The following is a 26,749-nucleotide window of genomic DNA, read 5'->3' as shown; positions in this document are numbered from 1 at the left end:
CAAGCAACACCTGGACTGGACACAGCTAGACAAACTTATATTTTTGAGAAGATCAGGGAGTTTTTGCATCGAAGAGACTATGGACATCACATGCACTGCACCAAAGTCAAGGGCAGGACAGAAACAGGCTCTCCGAATTTACACTACTGGTCAAAAGTTTTAGAACACCTACTCATTCAAGGGTTTTTCTTTATTACATTGTAGAATAATAGTGAAGACATGAAAACTATGAAAAAACACATGGAATCATGTAGTAACCAAAGAAGTGTTAAACAAATCAAAATATATTTTACATTTGTGTCACGGCTGTCTGAAGAATGGGACCAAAGTGCAGCGTGTGTATCGATCCACATTTTATTATAACTGTGAAACTATGCAAGACATACAAATAAACTAATGAACAAAACAACAAACCGTGACGAAGCGGTGCAACATACACTTACTCAAAATACAATCTCCCACAAACCCAGGTGGGAAAAACAACTAAAGTATGATCTCCAATTAGAGACAACGATGACCAGCTGCCTCTAATTGGAGATCATCCCCCCCCAAAAAACATAGATATACAGAAACAAGAACATGACAACAAAGAAAACCTAAACTAGACACAACCCCGTCACGCCCTGACCTACTCTACCATAGAAATTCTATGGTCAGGACGTGACAATTTGAGATTCTTCAAATAGATACACTTTGACTTAAATGTAACCTTTATTTAACTAGGCAAGTCAGTTAAGACCAAATCCTTATTTACAGTGATGACTTAGGAACAGTGGGTTAACTGCCTTGTTCAGGGGCAGAATTACAGATTTTTACCTTGTCAGCCTGGGAATTCGATCTAGCAACCTTTCGGTTATTGTCCCAACACTCTAACCACTAGGCCACCTGCCGACTTAATGACAGCTTTGTACACTATTGGCATTCTCTCAACCAGCTTCACCTGGAACGCTTTTCCAACAGTCTTGAATGAGTAACCACATATGCTGAGCACTTGTTGGCTGCTTTTCCTTCACTCTGCGGTCCAACTTATCCCAAACCATCTCAATTTGGTTGAGGTCGGGCGATTGTGGCGACCAGGTCAACTGATGCAGCACTCCATCACTCTCATTACATTTACATTTACGTCATTTAGCAGACGCTCTTATCCAGAGCGACTTACAAATTGGTGCATTCACCTTATGATGTCCAGTGGAACAACCACTTTACAATAGTACATCTATATCTTTTTTGGGGGGGAGGGTAAGGGTGGGGGTTAGAAGGATTACATAATCCTATCACAGGTATTCCTTAAAGAGGTGGGGTTTCAGGTTACTCCGGAAGGTGGTGATTGACTCCGCTGTCCTGGCGTCATGAGGGAGCTTGTTCCACCATTGGGGTGCCAGAGCAGCGAACAGTTTTGACTGGGCTGAGCGGGAACTGTGCTTCCGCAGAGGTAGGGAGGCGAGCAGGCCAGAGGTGGATGAACGCAGTGCCCTTCTTTGGGTGTAGGGACTGATCAGAGCCTGAAGGTACGGAGGTGCCGTTCCCCTCACAGCTCCGTAGGCAAGCACCATGGTCTTGTAGCAGATGTGAGCTTCAACTGGAAGCCAGTGGAGTGTGCGGAGGAGCGGGGTGACGTGAGAGAACTTGGGAAGGTTGACCAGACGGGCTGCGGCGTTCTGGATGAGTTGTAGGGGTTTGATGGCACAGGCAGGGAGCCCCGCCAACAGCGAGTTGCAGTAATCCAGACGGGAGATGACAAGTGCCTGGATTAGAACCTGCGCCGCTTCCTGTGTGAGGCAGGGTCGTACTCTGCGAATGTTGTAGATCATGAACCTACAGGATCGGGTCACCGCCTTGATGTTAGCGGAGAACGACAGGGTGTTGCCCAGGGTCACGCCAAGGCTCTTAGCACTCTGGGGGGAGGACACAATGGAGTTATCAACCGTGATGGCGAGATCATGGAACGGGCAGTCCTTCCCCGGGAGGAAGAGCAGCTCCGTCTTGCCGACGTTCAGCTTGAGGTGGTGATCCGTCATCCACACTGATATGTCTGCCAGACATGCAGAGATGCGATTCGCCACCTGGTTATCAGAAGGGGGAAAGGAGAAGATTAATTGTGTGTCGTCTGCGTAGCAATGATAGGAGAAACCCTGTGAGGATATGACAGAGCCAAGTGACATGGTGTATAGCGAGAATAGGAGCGGGCCTAGAACTGAGCCCTGGGGGACACCAGTGGTGAGAGCACGTGGTGCGGAGACGGATTCTCGCCATGCCACCTGGTAGGAGCGACCTGTCAGGTAGGACGCAATCCAAGAGTGAGCCGCGCCGGAGATGCCCAACTCGGAGAGGGTGGAGAGGAGGATCTGATGGTTCACAGTATCAAAGGCAGCAGATAGGTCTAGAAGGATGAGAGCAGAGGAGAGAGAGTTAGCTTTAGCGTTGCGGAGAGCCTCCGTGACACAGAGAAGAGCAGTCTCAGTTGAATGACCAGTCTTGAAACCTGACTGATTTGGATCAAGAAGGTCATTCTGAGAGAGACAGCAAGAAAGCTGGCCAATGACGGCACGCTCAAGAGTTTTGGAGAGGAAAGAAAGAAGGGATACTGGTCTGTAGTTGTTGACATCGGAGGGATCGAGTGTAGGTTTTTTGAGAAGGGGTGCAACTCTCGCTCTCTTGAAGACGGAAGGGATGTAGCCAGCGGTCAAGGATGAGTTGATGAGCGAGGTGAGGTAAGGGAGAAGGTCTCCGGAAATGGTCTAGAGAAGAGAGGAGGGGATAGGGTCAAGCGGGCAGGTTGTTGGGCGGCCGGCCGTCACAAGTCGCAAGATTTCATCTGGAGAGAGAGGGGAGAAAGGGGTCAAAGCATAGAGTAGGGCAATGTGAGCAGGACCAGCCGTGTCGTTTGACTTAACAAACGAGGATCGGATGTCATCAACCTTCTTTTCAAAATGGTTGACAAAGTCGTCCGCAGAGAGGGAGGAGGGGGGGGGATTCAGGAGGGAAGAGAAGGTGGCAAAGAGCTTCCTAGGGTTAGAGGCAGATGCTTGGAATTTAGAGTGGTAGAAAGTGGCTTTAGCAGCAGAAACAGAGGAAGAAAATGTGGAGAGGAGGGAGTGAAAAGATGCCAGGTCCGCAGGGAGGCTAGTTTTCCTCCATTTCCGCTCGGCTGCCCGGAGCCCTGTTCTGTGAGCTCGCAATGAGTCGTCAAGCCACGGAGCAGGAGGGGAGGACCGAGCTGGCCGGGAGGATAGGGGCCATAGAGAGTCAAAGGATGCAGAAAGGGAGGAGAGGAGGGTTGAGGAGGCAGAATCAGGAGATTCGTTGGAGAAGGATTGAGCAGAGGGAAGAGATGATAGGATGGAAGAGGAGAGAGTAGCAGGAGAGAGAGAGCAAAAGTTGCGACGGCGCAATACCATCTGAGTAGGGGCAGAGTGAGTAGTGTTGGAGGAGAGCGAGAGGGAAAAGGATACAAGGTAGTGGTCGGAGACTTGGAGGGGAGTTGCAGTGAGATTGGTAGAAGAACAGCATCTAGTAAAGATGAGGTCAAGCGTATTGCCTGCCTTGTGAGTAGGGGGGGACGGTGAGAGGGTGAGGCCAAAAGAGGAGAGGAGTGGAAAGAAGGAGGCAGAGAGAAATGAGTCAAAGGTAGACGTAGGGAGGTTAACCTCTCTAGGGTATGTGGGACGAAATCGTCCCACCTACTCAACAGCCAGTGGAATCCCGTGGCGCGTTATTCAAATACCTTAGAAATGCTATAATTTCAATTTCTCAAACATATTACTATTTTACACCATTTGAAAGATAAGACTCTCCTTTATCTAACCACATTGTCCGATTTCAAAAAGGCTTTACAGCGAAAGCAAAACATTAGATTATGTCAGGAGAGTACCCAGCCAGAAATAATCAGACACCCATTTTTCAAGCTAGCATATAATGTCACATAAACCAAAACCACAGCTAAATGCAGCACTAACCTTTGATGATCTTCATCAGATGACACTCCTAGGAGATTATGTTATACAATACATGCATGTTTTGTTCAATCAAGTTCATATTTATATCAAAAACCAGCTTTTTACATTAGCATGTTTTGTTCAGAACTAGCATACCCACTGAAAACTTCCGGTGAATTTACTAAATTACTCACGATTAACGTTCACAAAATACATAACAATTATTTTAAGAATTATAGATACAGAACTCCTTTATGCAATCGCGGTGTCAGATTTTAAAATAGCTTTTCGGTGAAAGCACATTTTGCAATATTCTGAGTAGATAGCCCGGCCATCACGGCTAGCTAATTTGACACCCACCAAGTTTGGCCCTCACCAAACTCAGATTTACTATAAGAAAAATTGGATTACCTTTGCTGTTCTTCAATCAGAATGCACTCCCAGGACTTCTACTTCAACAACAAATGTTGTTTTGGTTCCAAATAACCCATAGTTATATCCAAATAGCTCCGTTTTGTTCGTGCGTTCAAGTCACTATCCGAAGGGTGACGCGCGGCGCATATCGTGACAAAAAAATTCCAAATATTCCATTACCGTACTTCGAAGCATGTCAAACGCTGTTTAAAAGACATTTTTATGAGATTTTTCTCGTAAAATAGCGAAAATATTCAAACCGTGCGACGTTGTATTCGTTCAAACACTGAAAGAAAAAAATGGAGTCGTCTCATGCACGCGCGCCTCAGTGTCATTGTTCCCAGAAGGACCACTCACAAAAACCCCTGCTGTTTTTCGTCCAGAGACTGCAGAGCTCTCATTCCACTTTCTGGCGCCTTCCTAGAGCCAATGAAAGCCTTAGAAAATGTCACGTTACAGCAGAGATGCTGTATTTTTGATAGAGATGCCCTAGAAGGACAAGAAATGGTCAGACAGGGCACTTCCTGTATAGAATCTTCTCAGGTTTTGGCCTGCCATATGAGTTCTGTTATACTCACAGACACCATTCAAACAGTTTTAGAAACTTTAGAGTGTTTTCTATCCAAATCTACTAATTATATGCATATTCTAGTTTCTGGGCAGGAGTAGTAACCAGATTAAATCGGGTATGTTTTTTATCCGGCCTAGTCATGACCACAGTCAAATTCCACGTGACCGTTTAGTCATGGTAACTAGGCTTCTCCCAGCTCTGATGCTGCTGATGGTCATTAGTAGCCTACCAAACTTTATAACTGCCTTGTACTCAGCACTCTATTGTCCCTCTAATCACTCTGACATCAATGCAAATGTATTCTAAAATTAAATCAAACACTTCATGAGAGCCAATGAGCTCATATATTGCTCAATATTTGGCATACATAGGCGGCGCGTGAGTTCCAAGTTTGGAGAAGATACTTTTAACCATTAAAATCCACCTTTATAATAAACCATTACACGTCTAATCATATTTGTGGTCCTTTATGAAAATGGTGTTTTCCTGCTAATTGATTGTATGTAGTAACATTCGCGCTTATAGCCCTCTGCCATGTGCGCATTGCTGTGCTTATAATGTGAAGAAATAGCCTTATAGTTTATCAACATTTTAAGCTAAACGTTCTGACCCGTTGCTTCAGCCTAATTGCTTTTAAAAGTTTGATGCGAGTGGTTGTATTAATTTGGGAATATTTCTTTGTTGCACAGATGGACAAGTTGACCAATAGAATAGGTCAACTTTTGTACTATGGGGGATAGCAGATTGACATAGGCTAGTGCTTTTGCTGTTCGTTAGACTTACTCATTGTGTTGGCTGACAAAGTAAATGTGGACAGTTCTTCTAACATCTTCAGTATGAGCCTCAGAATTCGATAATAAGGACTGGTGCAGTTGTGTCCCTGATGTCTGTCTTCACTTGTAGCCTACTTCGGAGATGAAATAGAGGCCTGTAAGAAGAACCGGCATTGGCTAATAAGAATTTAGGAATCTGAGAGAGTCATGTGAGTGAGAGGTGCTTCGGGAACACACAGTTGGGAGATGGGAATTATAATTATTATATTTAGCCCAAGGGCACAACAGCCACTTGCCGCAAAAGGCACGGATTTTTTTAAGGGAGTATTGTGACCACACTAGGGCGATGCTGCTGGGAAATTTGAGACATTACTAAGTGCTTGTCAAATTGTGAATGAGAGACTGATGACATGTCTGCAGGCTGTGCAAGAAACAAAGCAGAGCTCATGCCTTGCATGCAACTTTTTTCCAGTCATCATTAGAGTCGCATCATGCAGCCTTAGAATGTATTAAAAATCAAAACATATAGCCCAACATTTGTATCACAACAAAAGTTAAGGATATAGGAGGATCTGTTTCTTTGTTAACCACTCAACACAGAATAGCCACATATGGGCACTCCCTTAGAAATAGTTTGGAGAAAATATCCTTTCTATTTTATTCAGCTATGTTCAGTTGTATTCTTCATACTATAAAATAATATAAAGAATGTCACAGAATTCTAAGAAAATCTTGGCCACAGCCATATAGCACAGCCAGATCAGGGCCTAACATAAGGACAACTCAGAGTATGCTATTCTTTTCTTCTGAAATAGACTATATTTTCTTCATATCATGTTTCTTTAGACCTGTCTAAAATATACAATGGATTTATTGTGATGTGTAGGCTATATTAAATGGATTTATTAGACTATTTGAAATGTATATATTCCAAATGTCTGCATCAGTGGTTTGTAGGCCAGGAGATGCTAAATGTGTTTATGTTTTGACCATGCTGGTCATTTATGAACATTTTAACATCTTGACCATGTTCTGTTATAATATCCACCCGGCACAGCCAGAAGAGGACTGGCCACCCCTCATAGCCTGGTTCCTCTCTAGGTTTCTTCCTAGGTTTTTGGCCTTTCTAGGGAGTTTTTCCTAGGGAGTTTTTCCTAGCCACCGTGCTTCTTTCACATGCATTGCTTGCTGTTTGGGGTTTTAGGCTGGGTTTCTGTACAGCACTTTGAGATTTCAGCTGATATACGAAGGGCTATATAAATACATTTGATTTGATTTGATTTATGTTAATTAACGGTCAATTACCATGAGACCTGCAGTTATTTCCTTAACAATCACCAGCTGACTAAATGTAATGTCCGCAACACAGCCTTAGTTGTGCAAACCCACAGTTTCATCAGCTGTTCAGGTGGCTGGTCTCAGACGATCCCGCAGGGGAAGAAGCCGGATGTGGAGGTCCTGGGCTGGCATGGGTGCACGTGGTCTGCGGTTGTGAGGCCGGTTGGACACACTGACAAATTCTCTAAAATAACGTTGGAGACGGCTTATGGTAGAGAAATGAACATTCAATATCTGGCAACAGATTTGGTGGACATTCCTGCAGTCAGCATGCCAATTGTGTGGTCCCTCAAAATGTAAGACATCTGTGGTATTGTGCTGTGTGACAAAATTGCACATTTTAGAGTGAACTTTTATTGTCGGTAGCAGAAGGTGCACCTGTGTAATGATCATGCTGTTTAGTCAGCTTCTTGATATGCCACAACTGTCAGGTGGATGGATTATCTTGGCAAAGGAGAAATGCTCAGTAACAGGGATGTAAACACATTTGTGCACTAAATTTGAGAGAAATAAGCTATTTGCGTTTATGGAATATTTCTGGGATCTTTTATTTCAGTTTATGAAACATGGGACGAAAACTTTACATGTTGCGTTTATATATTTTTTTCAGTGTTAATACACGATACTTCTAGCAATACTAACATATGACCAACTGCTCAAAACAGGAAGTAGTTAGCCGGAAGCAGAATGCTGTGAACCTTTATTCCCCGGAAATCCTTTTATGATGTTGTGCAGGTTTTTAATTTTATTTTTTGAAATTTTATTTTTATTGTTATTATTAACAACAAATCAATACAGGAAGTACATGTGGGAACACAATTATATATGCATAATATACAATGGACAATTGGGCTAGGGGCGGGGCTAGGGGGTACAATATCACATTACACAAGGACCTTAAGGAACATACATACACTCATTATTCTAACAGCTTTTTTGTTAGTAGAGTATTTAATTGTCTTAAAATACAGTTCAATTTATTTTTGTAAGGTAAGAAAATGTGTTTTTTTTGTTTGTAAATTTACATTTGTGAATATGAAATTTGGCCAAAGAATAATGAAATTAATTACATAAAATGTTTCAGCTTATTTCTATCATAGGTAAAGAATCCAAGCAGTACAATAGTGTAAGATCTTCATAAATATGTTCAATTATAAATCTACTGATGTCTTGCCACCGTTTTCTTACATGAATACAATGCCAAAAAAGATGCAACACTGTTTCTGGGTGGTCATTACAAAAGGAGCAATTTGAGTTGATGTTTTCCATTCCAATAAGGCAGGACATAAGGTATAGAGATACAACATCCTGCTGAAACAAGGTTCGTATCGCTCTGTTGTTGAATGGACCAAAAGAGAAACAAATCTTTCCTATTGATGAGTCAACAGGGTCAACGGAAGGTAGGCTCTGAGTGTCAGGTTCCTGAATAATAAAGCAACACCTGAGTGAATGGCATCTAAAACAATTGCAAAATCTTTAGGTGTTACAGGGACCTTGTAAAGTGATAAGAATTCCTTATAACTGAGTAAAAGACCCTCTGCATTTACCAGTTGGTTCACCAATAGGATATTATTTCGGAACCAATATTCTAAAAACAAAGAAGTATTTTTATACAATATATTCCGATTATTCTATATATAATATCTGTGTGGATATGATGTTGTGTAGGTATCGTATTGCAATTGTAGATGGCAGCATCGTTTTTGAACGGCATGTGATTTAAATCGGAGAGGACGAAGAAGAATGCGACCATGTTGAATTAGCAAGAACAAACACAATAGAGGCGTTTTATTTGGAGTGAATTTAATCTAACGGTAAAGTGTTGATCTGCCGCCAAAAAATTGTGATATATAACATCAGAGGGAGAGAAGGGTGAGCGTTTTGGTCGTTTATGTTCAATTTGCATTAGCTATAAATATTTCAAATGAGTCGACTTTCGCTTGGCAGCTAGCTAATCCTGTCAGACATTGAAAACGGCTGCCCGGTAGCCATCCAAGTTGACGAAACTGGCTCGATAGCTAGCTGGCTGGCTAACGGCAAATAAATATAACGTTAACCTGGCATATATATATATATATATATGCCAGGTTAACGTATATATATATATATGTGTATGTATGTATGTATGTATAAATAAATCATATATAACCACTTTCATCTGTGATGTAATGCTAGCTAAATAAATTAGTATTTACAGTACTGTTATGTAGCTTGCTAGCTAATGTAGCTACGTTAGCCAACTTGCATGTTTTCGTCAAAGCTGGCGTGGCTAACGCTAGCTAGATGGCAAAGTTAACTGGCTAACTAAATATCTTCCTCTAAAGTTGGCAATATGAATGGCCTTTGTCGCACAAAATCAAATCGCGCTCGAAGCTAACTAACTGTTACTGACTGGAAGATTAACTGACTTCCTATCTTTATTTGGCCTAGAAGGGCACCCCTGTTGTTCGATCAGTTATCTAGCTATAAAATTAGCTAACTTGCTACCCCAGCATAGCCACTAACGTTATTTGGCTAGCTAGGTCGCATCTAACTATTCATTTTCGTAGCTAACGTTATGCCAGTTACTTTTTGTTATTAAGTTGTCCATACATTTGGACTTTCATTTAAATGCAGATGCTTCTAGTTTCTTCAAAGTAATTTCAAACTTTGCACGTTGTAACGTTTCGATGGGTCCCACATTCTGTTGACATTATAGCCTCAAGTTGGTCCCTAACTGTATGCGCTTGTAGTTTAGGCAACTATTTTGTCATCTGTGGTCATGCCCTACACGAGTTGACAGGAATACACTACAGACTGATCCACCAAGCCAACACTAGAAAAATTATTGAGCCTTGTGCCTGCCTGCCAAATACATCTTTTACATTATGTAGTTGGGGACTTCAACAAAATGTTTGGGCATCTATTCCACATTGTATTACGTTTTAAAGCAAAGTCTAGGGCTTGGCCTATATAGTGTTCATCCTGACTACTAAATCAATTGTTCCTTCTTCCTGTCAGGTAACACAGGCTTGAGTTGAATACCGCCCGACTCGCACACAAAGCTACACACTTTGACAGAAGACCTGTGGTGTCAACAAGAGAGGAGGGAGACCCAGCTGAAACAAACAGGACAGACAGAGGGGAACTTAAAGTTGTTTTGCTTTTTGGACTACAATTACCCTTTTATTTGATTTTCAACATCAGGAAACTTTCACATGTGGGTGGACATGTATATACACAGAGTGGAAAACAAATATTGAACAATAAGGACCATATTACTTTGGAGAAATATTTATACAAAGGTTTGAAAAACCATTTACAAGGACATCGATGTTGCGCAATTCAAAGGGACTCGACGCAAAGCAAGGAAATGTTTAATCAAAAAAAGAGATTTAACTTTTGAACAAAGATTATATTACTGATACTATTCCCTCAGTTCAAATTGTCTTAGCAGTTCTATTGCAGAACTTAAACTCTGATACTTGTTTACATACCATTTTTTTTATATTGTGTGCAGGTATAAAATATTTATGCATTTGAATGCATATAGCTCTTCATTTGGAAGAGCTCTTGTATTAAGACTTTTCATACGTCAGTAAACTCTGAAGGGGACTAAACTGCACGTGTGTGTGAATATGTAAGAACTACAAATATACTTCTGTTGTAAAAGCTTTGGACTAAAATAATGGAGAATATTGTTTAATGCTTTTTTAGACTCCTACTTTCGAAGAGGCTTTTTAAGAAAAGGAAGAAAAAAAACTAAGGGAGGGTAAGACGTAAATCTTTGAGAGTAAAAACAAAGGAAAGACATGGCATCCGCAAGAACGGAGAACCTTGGCCCTATCGGCATGGGACTGAACAAGCAGCTTAGGGGGGTGCCTAAACCAGCCTCTCCTCAATCAGGACCCCTCGTCCTGGGCTCTCTGTTAAGCAAGGCTGTAGGTGCACCCCAGAAAGCAGGTGCTGCCCTGGAGGGAACTGGCATTAGGTATACATTTCTCTTACACACCTGTTTCACCCCAATTGTGTGCTGCTCGTATAGTATATTTTACTTTCATACCATGTTTTAGAAGTGATTACCCAGTAGAGTTTATTTTTTTTAAATCAGCAGTGTGTGTGTTCAGGTGTTTTCTTAATACCCTCTTAGAAGACCTGCATGGTTCTGGTACCGGTTCCGGCCAACATTTTCGCTTATAAATTGCTCTGTGGATACCATGGCTCAAAAGGGCTTGCGTTGAGCGATAGCCTTGGTTCCCACGGACACTGTTGTTTTCTGAGCATGTGTGACAGGATGTGAAATCTGAAACCACTTGAAGCTGGGATGTCTCTTCTACCATTTCATTCACTCTTCTGACTGTCCATCAACTTCTGGTTGAACCCTACATCACACATGCCTGCAATCATTACGTCGTAGCGCAGCAGGAGGGAGTGGTTTCATCACGGTAGCCCATTCAGAGATCGATTTGTAGCCATTCATCTAAAATAATTCAGATTTTAGAGCTCTGAGATGTTCACAGCGATGGGGGCAGACATTCTGATCAAGAGGGACCTTTAGAAAATATACACATTCTCCACTAAACATACAAATATGTATTTTACAGTTAGTCAGGTCCATAAGTATTTGGACAGTGACACAATTTGCATAATTTTGGCTCTGTACGCCGCCACAATGGATTTGAAAGGAAACAATCAAGATGTGCTTTAAGTGTAGACTTTCATCTTTAATTGAAGAGTTTTGTCAATTATTGTATGAACTGTGTAGGAAGTACTTTTTTTTATATACATAGCCCCCCAATTTTAGGGGCTCAAAAGTAATTGGTCAAACGAACAATCATAAATTAAATTGTGAGTTTTAATACTTGGTTGCAAATCCTTTGTATTCAATGATTGCCTGAAGTCTGGAACCCATAGACATTACTAGATGCTGTGTTTCTTCCCTGGTGATGCTCTGCCAGGCCTTTACTGCAGCTGTCTTCAGTTCCTGCTTGTTCTTGGGGCGTTTTGCCTTCAGCAAGTGAAATGTATGCTAAATTGGATTCAGGTGATTGACTTGGCCATTACAGAACATACCACTTCTTTGCCTTAAAGTATTGGGTTGCTTTCGCAGAATGCTTCGGGTCATTGTCCATCTGCACTGTGAAGCGCCGTCCAATGAGTTATGAAGCATTTGGCTGAATCTGAGCAGATAATATAGCCCTAAACACTTCAGAATTTATCCTGTTGCTTTTGTCAGCAGTCACATCAATAAATACAAGGGAACCAATTCCATTGGCGGTCATACATGACCACGCCATACCAGTACCTCCACCATGCATCACAGATGAGGTGGTACGCTTCGGATCATGGGCAGTACCTTCCCTTCTCCATACTCTAATCTTCCCATCATTCTGGTACAAATTGATCTTTGTCCATAGGATGTTGTTCCAGAAATGTACATGTATAGTGAGGGGAAAAAAGTATTTGATCCTCTGCTGATTTTGTACGTTTGCCCACTGACAAAGAAATGATCAGTCTATAATTTTAATGGTAGGTTTATTTGAACAGTGAGAGACAGAATAACAAGAAAAAAATCCAGAAAAACGCATGTCAAAAATGTTATAAATTGATTTGCATTTTAATGAGGGAAATAAGTATTTGACCCCCTCTCAATCAGAAAGATTTCTGGCTCCCAGGTGTCTTTTGTACAGGTAACGAGCTGAGATTAGGAGCACACTCTTAACGGGAGTGCTCCTAATCTCAGCTTGTTACCTGTATAAAAGACACCTGTCCACAGAAGCAATCATTCAATCAGATTCCAAACTCTTCACCAAGACCAAAGAGCTCTCCAAGGATGTCAGGGACAAGATTGTAGACCTACACAAGGCTGGAATGGGCTACAAGACCATCGCCAAGCAGCTTGGTGAGAAGGTGACAACAGTTGGTGCGATTATTCGCAAATGGAAGAAACACAAAAGACCTGTCAATCTCCCTCGGCCTGGGGCTCCATGCAAGATCTCACCTCGTGGAGTTGCAATGATCATGAGAACGGTGAGGAATCAGCCCGGAACTACACGGGAGGATCTTGTCAATGATCTCAAGGCAGCTGGGACCATAGTCACCAAGAAAACAATTGGTAACACACTATGCCGTGAAGGACTGAAATCCTGCAGCGCCCGCAAGGTCCCCCTGCTCAAGAATACATATACATGCCCATCTGAAGTTTGCCAATGAACATCTGAATGATTCAGAGGACAATTGGTGAAAGTGTTGTGGTCAGATGAGACCAAAATGGAGCTCTTTGGCATCAACTCAACTCGCCGTGTTTGGAGGAGGATTGCTGCCTATGACCCCAAGAACACCATATCCACCGTCAAACATGGAGGTGGAAACATTATGCTTTGGGGTGTTTTTCTGCTAAGGGGACAGGACAACTTCACCGCATCAAAGGGACGATGGACGGGGCCATGTACCGTCAAATCTTGGGTGAGAACCTCCTTCCCTCAGCCAGGGCATTGAAAATGGGTCGTGGATGGGTATTCCAGTATGACAATGACCCAAAACACACGGCCAAGGCAACAAAGGAGTGGCTCAAGAAGAAGCACTTAAAGGTCCTGGAGTGGCCTATCCAGTCTCCAGACTTTAATCCCATAGAAATTTGTGGAGGGAGTTGAAGGTTCGAGTTGCCAAACGTCAGCCTCGAAACCTTAATAACTTGGAGAAGATCTACAAAGAGGAGAGGGACAAAATCCCTCCCGAGATGTGTGCAAACCTGGTGGCCAACTACAAGAAACATCTGGCCTCTGTGATTGCCAACAAGGGTTTTGCCACCAAGTACTAAGTCATGTTTTGCAGAGGGGCCAAATACTTCTTTCCCTCATTAAAATGCAAATCAATTTATAACATTTTTGACATATTTTGCTGGATTTTTTTGTTATCTGTCTCTCACTGTTCAAGTAAACCTACCATTAAAATGATAGACTGATCATTTCTTTGTCAGTGGGCAAACGTACAAAATCAGCAGGGGATCAAATACTGTTTTTCCTCACTGTATTTATTTAATTTAATGTTTTTTTGGCAAACTCTAATCTGGTCTTCCTTTTTTGAGGCTTACCAATGGTTTACATCTTTTGGTAAACCTTCTGTATTTACTCTGGTGAAGTCTTCTCTTGATTGTTGACTGACACAGGTACGCCTACTTCCTGGAGGGTGTTCTTGATCTGGCCAACTGTTGTGAAGGGGTTTTTCTTCACCAGGGAAATAATTATTCTGTCATCTTCTGGACCTTTTGGTGTTCCTGAGCTCACCAGTGCGTTCTTTCTTTTTAAGATTGTACCAAATAGTTGACCTGGCCACGCCCAATGTTTTTGCTGTCTTTCTGATGGGTTTGTTTTGATTTCAGCCTAATGATGGCTTGCGTCACTAGCAGTGAGGGCTCTTTGGACTTCATATTGAGGGTAAACGGCAACAGATTGCAGATGCCATACTTGAAATCAACTCAATACCTTTTTTTTATCTGCTTACTTGTAAATGAACTAATGAGGGAATAACACACCTGGCCATGGAGCAGCCAATTGTCCAATTATTTTTGGTCTCTTAAAAAGGGGACAACCACATATAAAAAGTGCTGTAATTCCTACACCGTTCACCCGATTTTGGATGTAAGTACCCTCAAATTAAAGCTGAAATTCTCCACTTTCAACTCTTATTAATTATTTAATTTCAACTTCAATATGCAGTGGTAGACAGCTAAATAATAGTGTGCTAAATAACAGCTAAAAAAAGTCAATATTTATGGACTCGACTGTATAGGGAAGATGGTGGTTTTATAATTTGATAATACTATATTTAGAAACATGTAATTTCAAGCCTTATTCATACAGTTTTGAATAGGAAATACATAAAAATGAAATATTTTATCATATTTGTACTGTAGCTTGTGTCCTCAAGTGACAACTTTTTTTTGCCTGAAAGGTGAGATTGTAACCGTTTGAGTATGCAGCATTGCTAGTTATTGTTTAGCCCTCATAATAAAACATTTGGGGATTACATAGATGACAATTTTGGTTACATTTAACTGGTTAATTGCACTCTTCTCATTGGTGCCCTTCATCAGGTTTGGAGATGACTGGAAAAAGAGCCTACAGCTCCCTCCCAAAGACACTAGAGTCAGAACCTCTGTAAGTCATGGTACAATGCAGCATGCTTTGTTTCACTAACTCACAGGATTTTCCCAGTGTAATTTTAATCAAATCTGGTACTTCTGATGTGTAATCTCTTCTTTGCTGTGTCCCAGGATGTAACATCCACTAAGGGAAATGAGTTTGAGGACTACTGTCTGAAACGGGAGCTCCTGATGGGCATCTTTGAGATGGGCTGGGAGAAGCCCTCCCCTATCCAGGTACGACACTCACTGGGAGCTTCTCTGCCCACCAATCACCTTTGAAACTGGGATTCCCTTGCTGTAAATGTGCTCCTGTTTCTGATGCCTATAACCTATATCGCTACTTTAATGTGATGCGCCTGAACATTTGTATCATTTCAGCCGATAGTTTTGAGTGGTGCTCACGAGCCATAACGGGTCCCCGTTTTTGTGTACTACATCATCCATTTCATATGATATGTTACGAATTTGTTGAGCTTAAGATCCTGGACTGCATCTTTAAGTTCTGCATAACTGAAGTCTTGACTTTTGTAGTTTGTCATAGTGATAATGTTACATATTTTGACAATAGCCATGTTTTTCTGTGCTACAATAGGTTAAACCAGAGTTTGTCACTTTCAGGAGGAGAGCATTCCCATAGCCCTGTCAGGACGAGACATCCTGGCCCGAGCCAAGAATGGAACAGGGAAGAGTGGGGCCTACCTCATCCCCATGCTGGAGAGAATAGACCTGAAGAAGGACTATATACAGGGTGAGATGAGGCGCTTCACATTACTCTTTCCCTCTTTTTCTTTTTTTACTCTACTTATCTCTAATACTCAGGGCTCCAGGCTAACATTTTCCCCTGGTGCCTAGGGCTGTGGCGGACATAAAGACAACCGGTCTCACAGTAATGGACTGTTAATTAACATAAACACGTTTAGCATCTCCTGGCCTCCGCACACAAGCCGTTGATGCGTGCCTTATACATCCATTATTTTAGGCGGGTCTAAAGAAACATGATATAAAGAAAATGTATTTCAGAAGAACAGAATGAGTTGGCCTACTGTATGTTATCTGGCTATGCGCCATGCCATAGGCCAGGGATGGGCAACTGCAGACCCCCTTTTGTAGACCTGTGGACCAATTTCACAGAATAGCTTGAATTTAGTTATAGAACTGTAGCCTTTTCTCTGCCCCATGGCAAAATGTGTAGAATTGCAGCGAACTTGCTTTAAAATGGCAACATTTATTCTAATTGCAGAACATTTATTTTATGTACGGATGTGGGTACGCAGACGCATGTGCGACTGCGGCCCCTCAGTTCCATTTTCTTTTTGTGACCCCCAATCAAAGTTGCCCATCCCTGCAATATGCTTGTTCATTAAGCAGACAAGATAGTGTCCTTAAGTCCTGTGCCATTGTTTTATATTATGAATTTATAGTAAGAATATAATTGAACTTAGCTGAATAAAATGGAAAGGATTTTTCCCATTCAGTAGTTATTTGGCAGCTTTGATAGTGGTTTTTGCGTGAGATTTTATTTATTTGTCCATACGGACAACTTGAATCTATTTTTGTTGTCAGAATTTTTTTATATTGTAGACCTGCATTGACAGGTCCAACCATCCTCCAGGAGAGCTACTGGGTGTGCAGGCCTTTGCTCCAGCCCTGCTGGAACACACCACAATGTAAAAAGTCAGCTGTTCAACAGATAAGCTGACTGTTTTGTTTGAGCAGGGATGGATCAAAAACCAGCACACCCAGTAGCTCCAGATGAAGGTTTGACTGACCATGTGTTTTATACAGTAGCCTATCAATGCAGTATTTTACTTTGGGGGGGGTGTTAAGTGCCTTACTCAAGGCCACAATACCAGTGATAATAATGAATGTTATTTCCTGAAGTGGTTCCTTGCATCATACAACACAATTTTCAGTCACCTTTTTCTCCAATGGTGTTAGACCTTTTTTTGTGGGGGTGGGGGTGTGAGTGACTTGAGCTTTCCGACAAGTAAAAAAGGCAACAACCAAAAAGTTGGGTGTCTTGCCCTGCGTAGGCTATTGATTTGAGAAAGTCGACAACAAAACCATGCGCTCTATTCCTTGCCTCAGGCTGCAAACACTGTTCTCTCATCAAGTGATCATATTTTCACCCACCTGACTATTCTCAATTTAATCTTTACTAATATGTCAAATTGGTTTCGATTTAGAATGGCCCATTTATCAAATTGGCAGGGGAAAAAAACAAGTAATCCGTATGCACTCGAATAGCGATTGGAGGTCCCTTTCCCTCCGGTTCGTTTTTTCAAGCCTCCCGGGTAGGCTACTTCGGTTATTTCATACCACGCAGCTGGATTAGAGGGACAATAGAGCCCTGACTACCAGGCCATTAGCGACCTGATGATCGTTAGCAAGTTGTTTTACCAATGCATGTCCAGTGTGTGTAAGAAGAGATAACCGTGACTCACATGGAATTTTATTGCCGTCATGACTGCCAGTGTGGAAGTAATACAGTCACTGCAACAGCCCTACTGGTGCCATTAACTTTTTCATTTGGTGGCAGTGGGCCATGATTTGGTCGCACCAATCTTTGATCCCGCAATATCATTTTTGGGTTGTCTTTCGCTGTGCTTTATTGAAGTGCTATAGACTACTGAGATGGTATTTAAGTTATACGTTTTCATCATGTGTTCCTGTTTAAGCAGGAATGCATGATTCAAGATATTGATGTACAACCTAATCCAGTGTTAGTCATGAATTTTCTGTTGACAATTAGGCTGTTTTACTGTTAAAATAGTACTCCAGATTAGTTTTTTGTTCAGTAGATATTAATTTGCCTACATGTTTATGTGCACTAATATAGGCTGTTTGGGGCTAACATGCTCGCATGCGTGAGCGTTGCAAAATTACATTTACACATGTTATTCAATCGTTGCACTGCTCATGAGCGTCTGCGTAGCTAGGCACTGAACTTGATTTTATTTGTGACGCTTGACACACTGCAAGTCCTGCCTCTCCCATCTCCTCATTAGTTTTTAGGAGCATATACCCACGTGGTGATTGAAAGATGAACTGAGGTCCACACTCCAGTCCAGTTGGTGGTGGTAATGCACCTTAAAGTTGGTTGCCAACCACAATATAAAGTCCAAAGAAGAGCACTGAAGGAGGAGAGATTACTAGAAACTAACTCCATTTACCCTTTTATCTTTGGATTAATTGTCAGAGTAGAGGACCTTGTGCATTTCAGGTAAATTAACAACCCAATGTTTATATTCCAGGACAAATCATCTAGCAACAGCAAGCTAGCTAGCTAAATTGCCATAAATGTTTGCTTTTTGACCTGTCCCCAAATTCATATCGTTGGTTCAGAGTTAATTTTGATATTTCAACCTGCGTGTCCTGATCGCATGCGAGCTGTCTGGTCAGCATGTAATTCACCACTGAAGTGGAAACTCAAAACACATTAGCTAGATTGCTAACTTAAATGTAATACCCACTGGTAATAGCCATATTAATCTGACTGTAAATGTAATGCCCTAAATAAACTTAGCTGTCGTAGCCTACTACCCAATGAGGCCCATGCACTCGTAATGGCCAACGCTATCCGTATCTCAAACCATATAAAATATTTTGCTATAGAGATCAAAATTCAGTTGAGAAATAAAACATCTACATACAGAAATCTGAGAACCTCTCCAGTTGTGACAACTAGTATTACAGAGGACAACAATTCTTCCCAAAATTTGGATTTAGAAATTTATGCAATCCAGGGTGCATTTTTTATTTTATTTTTTCCCCTGGAGCGAAATGGGAGAGACTGGGAGAGTGGCTCGCTCATCACAGTAGCAGGCCGCAGAAAAACAGCGAGAGTGTCAGGGCAAACACTTTCATTACAGGAATCATGAGGATAATGCACTCTACAGTCCCGCTCCTTGAAAGCGGCAGCTCTACCCTTTAGCTCAGTGCGAATGTTGCCTGTAATCATGGCTTCTGGTTGGGGTATGTACGTACAGTCACTGTGGGGACGACGTCATCGAGAGCTGCCCAGTGACACGAGCCTACCAGACGAGCTAAATTACTTTTATGCTCACTTCGAGGCAAGAAACACTGAAACATGCATGAGAGCATCAGCTGTTCCAGATGACTGTGTGATCACGCTCTCTGCAGACGATGTGAGTAAGACCTTCAAACAGGTCAACATTCACAAGGCCGCAGGGCCAGACGGCTTACCAGGACGTGTACTCCGAGCATGCGCTGACCAACTGGCAAGTGTCTTCACTAACATTTTCAACCTCTCCCTGAGTCTGTAATACCAACATGTTTCAAGCAGACCACCATAGTCCCTGTGTCCAAGAACACTAAGGTAACATGCCTAAATGACTACCGACCCGTATCACTCACATCTGTAGCCATGAAATGTGTTGAAAGGTTGGTCATGCCTCACATCAACACCATTATCCCAGAAACCCTAAGACCCACTCCAATTTGCATACCGCCCCAACAGATCCACAGATGATGCAATCTCTATTGCATTCAACATTTCCCTTTCACACGTGGACAAAAGGAACACATATGTGATAATGCTATTCATTGACTACAGCACAGCATTCAACACCATAGTGCCCTCAAAGCTCATCACTAAGCTAAGGACCCTGGGACTAAACACTTCCCTCTGCACTGGATCCTGGACTAACAACACATCCGCCACACTGATCCTCAACACGGGGGCCCCTCAGGTGCATGCTCAGTCCCTTCCTGTACTCCCTGTTCACTCATGACTGCACGGCCAGGCATGAATCCAACACCATTAAGTTTGCCAATGACACAACAGTGGTAGGCCTGATTACCAACAACGATGAGACGGCCTATAGGGAGGAAGTCAGGTTGAGTGCTTCAAGTTCCTTTGCATCCACATCACCAACAGACTAACATGGTCCAAGCACACCAAGATAGTGGTGAAGAGGGCACGACAAAACCTATTCCCCCTCAGGAGACTGAAAAGATTTGGGTCCTCAGATCATCAAAAGGTTTTACAGCTGCACCATCGAGAGCATCCTGACGGGTTGCATCACTGCCTGGTACGGCAACTGCTCGACCGCAAGGCACTACAGAGGGTAGTGCGTACAGCCCAGTACATCACCGGGGCCAAGCTTCCTGCCATCCAGGACCTCTATACCAGACGGTGTCAGAGGAAGGCCCTAAAAATTGTCAAAGACTCCAGTCATAGACTGTTCTCATAGACCATAGTCATAGACTGTTCTCTCTGCCACTGCACGGCAAGTGGTACCAGAGCGCCAAGTCTAGGTCCAAGAAGCTTCTAAACAACTTCTACCCAAAAGCCGTAAGATTCCTGAACATCTATCAAATGGCTACCCAGACTATTTGTGTTGTCCCCCTTCCCCTTCTAAACTGCTGCTGCTCTGTTATTATCTAGTCACTTTAACTCTACAAATGCATAGTCACTTTAATAACTCTTCGAATGCATAGTCACTTTAATAACTCTACCTACATGTACATATTACTTTGACACCGGTTCCCCCCACACACTGACTCTGTACTGGTATCCTCTGTATATTGCCCCGCTATTGTTATTTACTGCTGCTCTTTAATTATTTGTGCTTCTCTTACTTAAAAAAAAAAAAATTCTTAAGGTCTGCACCTGTTGTATTCGGCGCATGTGACAAATAACATTTTTTTGAATTTGCAATTTCACTTTTGAGCAAAACACTTGGGTGAACCTTTGGAATCATGGAAATAGAAGATTTTTGAAATTCCATTGTTAGAATATAATAGTGGGCACTTTAAATACAGTGTTTGACATGACAACAAATGGGAATGACAGGGAACAGTTATTGTGACAGGGTAGGAACCAAAATGTCTGTTTCCTAGGGGATGCTATAATCTTTGGCTACACTGAATGTTTTCTCTTAGCTACTTCATGTAGCTAACATATTCTTGCCTCATGTATTCTTCTTTGATTTAGAACAGGTATTCCTGAACTGGGGTACGCGCAATGCCGTCGGGGGTACGTAAATTAAAATGTGATTCACATTTCATATTAAAAAATATTTTTTTCTCTTCACATTTTCAAACAGTCCATTTATATTTTCCAACGGGGCTATACATTTGGGTGAGGATTTTTTCTCGCCCGAGTAGCCTCGTTTCACTGCCAAAAATAAAATGTAACCATGTAGTGTTCAGCGAAATAACACCACAATGTCAAATACAGGTAGCCTAGTCAAATAATTTAACATCCAATCACATTAACTGTTACTCTCTCGCGGGAATACCACTAACGGTCCGTATGTAGCCAAACGTAGCTCCTGCTTATGTTGGTATCTGTACTGATGGAGCGAAAGCCATGACAGGCGTGCAAGCAGTTGCTCCCGATGCCACTTGGGTACACTGCAGCATCCACTGAGAAGCTCTTGCTGCCAAGGGAATGCCTGACAGCTTGAAAGACATTTTGGACACTACAGTGAAAAATGGTTAACTTTGTAAAAGCAAGGCCCCTGAACTCTCGTGTATTTTCTGCACTATGCAATGATACGGGCAGCGACCATGTAACGCTTTTACAACATATTTTATTTAACTAGGCAAGTCAGTTAACATTCTTATTTACAATGACAGACTACACTGGCCAAACCCGGACGACGCTGGGCCAATTGTGCGCCGCCCTATGGGGCTCCCAATCACGGCCGGTTGTGATACAGCCTTGAATAGAACCAGGTTGTCTGTAGTGACGCCTCAAGCACTGAGATGCAGTGCTTTGGATGGCTGCGCCACTCGGGAGCCCAGAGAAGAGTGCTGGTTATCAAGGGGCAAAGTATTGACACATTTTCTTTAATTGAGAGATGAGCTTAAAGTTCTTGACTGACCATAATTTTCACTTGTCTGACCGCTTGCACGATGACGAGTTTCTCACACGACTGGCCTGTCTGGGTGATGCTTTTTCTCACCTGAGTGATCTGAATCTAGGATTACAGGGACTCTCCAGGGACTATATATTCAATGTGCGGGACAAAATTGAGGCGCTGATTAAGAAATTGGAGCTCTTTTTTTTTTGTCTGCATTAACAAGGACAAGACGCAGGTCTCATTGTATGATATTTTGTGTGAAAATGAACTCAAGCTTATGTCAAATGTGATATAGCGAAGCACCTGAGTGAGCTGGGTGCGCAGTTACTTTCCAGAAACGGACGACACAAACAACTGGATTCGTTATCCCTTTCATGCCCTGCCTCTAGTCCACTTGCCGATATCTGAACAAGAGAGCCTCATCGAAATTGCAACAAGCGGTTCTGTGAAAATTGAATTTAATCAGAAGCCACTGCCATATTTCTGGATAGGGCTGCGCTCAAAGTATTCTGCCTTGGCAAATCGTGCTGTTAAGACATTTATGCCATTTGCAACCACGTACCTATGTGAGAGTGGATTCTCGGCCCTCACTAGCATGAAAACGAAATACATACTCTCTCCCCAATACAACCCAACATGGCAGAGTTATGTGCATCCTTTCAAGCACACCCTTCATTACCCTGTGGTGAGTTATTCACCATTTTTTATAAACAAATAAAGTTTTATATGTAAGATGATTAAAGAGCAAAATTATTGATTATTATTTGTGTCCTGGTCCTATAAGAGCTCTTTGTCACAACCCAGCTTGTGGGAAGTGACAAACTCATTCTTATGTTTTAATAAATGTATCGTATAGTGTGTGGGGCAGGCTTTCAATGATGTCAAAAAACAACATTTAAGAGTGCGCTGACCCTGGTGCTAGAGTGTGGCGGTTGAATGTTTTGAAGGGGTACTGGACTATAAAAAGTTTGAACCACTGATTTATAAGATACTGTTGCACAAACAACATGCTGATTTTGGTCTAAACCATCACTGGTATTATCAGGCTGTATAGTTCATTAAATTTGCTCTGACTCAGTACATTTAATTAGCTAGCGATTCACATTAGCGGCTAACAAGATTTGGCCCAACTTGCTAAGAAAAGACAAACTAGCTGTTTGCAGATGTAAGAAACAAACTAATGGTGTAATTATAGAACGCTAGTGGATCTACATTAAGAAGCAAAGTGAGAACGGCATTGTTGTCATCAACATTGTTGCATGTGGTGCATTGACCATGCAGACTGAAAGCAAGTGTCTAGTGGTTGAGGATCAACAATGCGCTCCTTGAGTGATGGGGCAGGGCTAGGTCTGTTTGGATAGAGGAATGGAGAGAGCACAGAGAGGGATGACTCAAGTAATGAAGTAAACTATAAAAATGGACATTGCACACAGCATGACATTTTAACAAACCAATCATACAAATACCACTTATAGAAGGTAAAGTAAAAACCCAAACCGGCCCGTGCATCAATACCGGTATATCGTAAAATACAGTATACGGCCCAGCCCTACTGTGCCCCCTTCCTACTTTTCCCTCCCTCTCTGTCAAACCTCACTGTCTTGCACTTTCGCTATCTATACCTCTTATACTTACCCATATCCACTTCGTCCTCTCTCCCAAGCTATTGTGATGGTGCCAACTCGTGAGCTGGCCCTGCAGGTGAGCCAGATCAGTATCCAGATCAGCAAGCACCTGGGCGGAGTGAAAGTCATGGCCACCACGGGTGGCACCAACCTGCGAGATGACATCATGCGCCTGGATGAGACTGGTAAAGACCCAACAGCATCACATTGTCACTTCATACCAAGAGTGGTGTTTTGCGACGTACACAGTTGAAGTCGGATGTTTACATACACTTTGGTCATTAAAATTCGTTTTTCAACCACTCCACAAATTTCTTGTTAACAAACTATAGTTTTGGCAAGTCGGTTAGGACATCTACTTTGTGCATAACACACAATTTTTCCAACAATTGTTTACAGGCAGATTATTTCACTTATAATTCACTGTATTACAATTCCAGTGGGTCAGAAGTTTATGTGCACTAAGTTGACTGTGCCTTTAAACAGGTTGAAAAATTCCAGAAAATTATGTCATGGCTTTAGAAGCTTCTGATAGGCTAATTGACATCATTTGAGTCAATTGGAGGTGTACCTGTGGATGTATTTCAAGACCTACCTTCAAACTCAGTGCCTCTTTGCTTGACATCATGTCTGGTTCATCCTTGGGAGCAATTTCCAAACGCCTGAAGGTACCACGTTCATCTGTTCAAACAATAGTACGCAAGTATAAACACCATGGGACGACGCAGCCATCATACCGCTCATGAAGGAGAGGCGTTCTGTCTCCTAGAGATTAAACGGGCTTTGGTGCGGAAAGTGCAATCAACCTCAGAACAACAAAGGACCTTGTGAAGATGCTGGAGGAAACGGGTACAAAAGTAGCTATATCTACAGTAAAACGAGTCCTATATCGATAACCTGAAAGGCTGCTCAGCAAGGAAGAAGCCACTGCTCCAAAACCACCATTAAAAAAGCCAGACTACGGTGTGCAACTGCACATGGGGACAAAGATCGTACTTTTTGGAGAAATGTCCTCTGGTCTGATGAAACAAAAATGGAACTGTTTGGCCATAATGACCATCATTATGTTTGGAGGATAAAGAAAGGGGATGCTTGCAAGCCGAAGAACACCATCCCAACTGTGAAGCACGGGGGTGGCAGCATCATGTTGTGGGGATGCTTTGCTGCAGGAGGGACTGGTGCACTTCACAAAATAGATGGCATCATGAGGAAATAAAATGATGTGGATATATTGAAGCAACATCTCAAGACATCAGTCAGGAAGTTAAAGCTCTGTCGCAAATGGGTGATCCAAATGGACAATGACCCCAAGCATACATCCAAAGTTGTGAAAAATAGCTTAAGGACAACAAAGTCAAGGTTTTGGAGTGGCCATCACATAGCCCTGACCTCATCCTGTAGAAAATTTGTGGGCAGAACTGAAAAGCGTGTGTGCGAGCAAGAAGGCCTTCAAACCTGACTAAGTTACACCAGCTCTGTCAGGGGGAATGGGCCAAAATTCACCCAACTTATTGTGGAATGCTTGTGGAAGGCTACCCAAAATGTTTGACCCAAGTTAAACAATTTAAAGGCAATGCTACCAAATACTAATTGAGTGTATGTAAACTTCTGACCCACTGGGAATGTGATGAAAGAAATAAAAGCTGAAATAAATCATTCTCTCTACTATTATTCTGACATTTCACATTCTTAAAATAAAGTGGTGATCCTAACTGACTTAAGACAGGGAATCTTTACTCGGATTAAATGTCAGGAATTGTGAAACTGAGTTTATATGGTATTTGTCTATGTAAACTTCCAACTTCAACTGTATACAGTGCCTTTGTTAGACTTATTCTAAAATCGATTAAATCAAACATTTTCCTCAGCAATTTTCACAATACCCCATAATGAGAAAGCGAAAACAGGTTTTTAGAAATGTTTGCAAATTTATTACATATAGAAAAACAAATACCCTTTTTACTTAAGAATTCAGACCCTTTCCCATGAGACTCAAAATTGCGCTCAGGTGCATCCTGTTAACATTTATCATCCTTGATGTTTCTACAACTTGATTGGAGTCCACCTGTGGTAAATTCAATTGATAGTACATGATTTGGAAAGGTGCACACACCTGTCTATATAAGGTCCCACAGATAAGGGTGCATGTCAGAGCAAATGCCAAGCCAAGAGGTCGAAGGAATTGTCCGTAGAGCTCCGAGACAGCATTGAAGGGGTCCCCAAAAACACAGTGGCCTTCATTCTTAAATGGAAGAAGTTCGGAACCACCAAGACTCTTCCTAGAGCTGGCCGCCCGGCCAAACTGAGCATCGGAGGAGAAGAGCCTTTGTCAGGGTGGTGACCAAGAACCCAAACTCACTCTGACAGAGCTCTAGAGTTCCTCTGTGGAGATGGGAGAACCTTCCAGAAGGACAACCATCTCTGCAGCACTCTACCAATCAGGCCTTTGTGGTAGTGGCCAGATGGTAGCCACTCCTCAGTAGAAGGCACATGACAGCCCACTTGGAGTTTGCCAAAAGGTACCTAAAGGACTCTGACCATGAGAAACAAGATTCTCTGGTCTGATGAAACCAAGATTGAACTTTGGTCTGATTGCCAAGTGTCACGTCTCAAGGAAATTTGGCACCATCCCTACGGTGAAGCATGGTGGTGGCAGCTCCCCATCCAACTTGAGTGGATCTGCAGAGAAGAATGAGAGAAACTCCAAATACAGGTGTACAATATACAGTGGGGTTTGAAATTGACACCCTTGATAAACATGAGCAATAATGACTTTGGAAAATGTAATAATTGAAATACTGAGCCTATATTGTGTGCTCATTTAAAAAAAAATATATATATATAAAAAAATTAAAAAATGATTCATGTTTTATGAGTTGGTTAATAACACCATTGGAAGGTATCTTAGAAAATTTCTTCATACAGTCTATTTTATCATTCATCTGCGCTTATGGACTGCTCTCCACAGGTTTTTAATGCATTTCAAATCCAGAGACTGAGATGGCCTTTGCAAAATGTTGATTTTTGTGGCCAAATGGCCCTTTCTTTGATGTGTGCTTGGGGTTATTGTCTTGCTGGAAGATCGACTTGCAATCAAGTGCCAGCCTCCTGGTAGAGTCAACCGGGTTTTTGGCT

General features: G+C 42.1%; 1 protein-coding gene across 2 annotated transcripts in view; it reads left to right on the top strand.

The window, feature by feature from the left end:
- Positions 1 to 8,736: 8,736 nt before the first annotated feature.
- The window catches only part of LOC115176101 (probable ATP-dependent RNA helicase ddx6), a 42,221-nt gene continuing 24,208 nt past the window's right edge, over positions 8,737 to 26,749 (top strand). Inside the window, exons 1-6 of one of the 2 annotated variants that reach the window (XM_029735915.1) lie at positions 8,737 to 8,903; positions 10,032 to 10,230; positions 15,106 to 15,169; positions 15,286 to 15,390; positions 15,775 to 15,904; positions 23,653 to 23,799. In XM_029735915.1, coding sequence (XP_029591775.1) covers positions 10,229 to 10,230; positions 15,106 to 15,169; positions 15,286 to 15,390; positions 15,775 to 15,904; positions 23,653 to 23,799 — 448 coding nt within the window. In that variant the 5' untranslated portion in view covers positions 8,737 to 8,903; positions 10,032 to 10,228. Of the gene's footprint in view, positions 8,904 to 10,031; positions 11,002 to 15,105; positions 15,170 to 15,285; positions 15,391 to 15,774; positions 15,905 to 23,652; positions 23,800 to 26,749 lie in introns of both variants that reach the window. The other variant, XM_029735914.1, reaches the window with a different exon arrangement.

This window comes from Salmo trutta, chromosome 36, assembly GCF_901001165.1.
Source record: "Salmo trutta chromosome 36, fSalTru1.1, whole genome shotgun sequence".
NCBI lineage: Eukaryota > Metazoa > Chordata > Actinopteri > Salmoniformes > Salmonidae > Salmo > Salmo trutta.
This window is presented reverse-complemented; position numbering and strand designations above follow the sequence as displayed.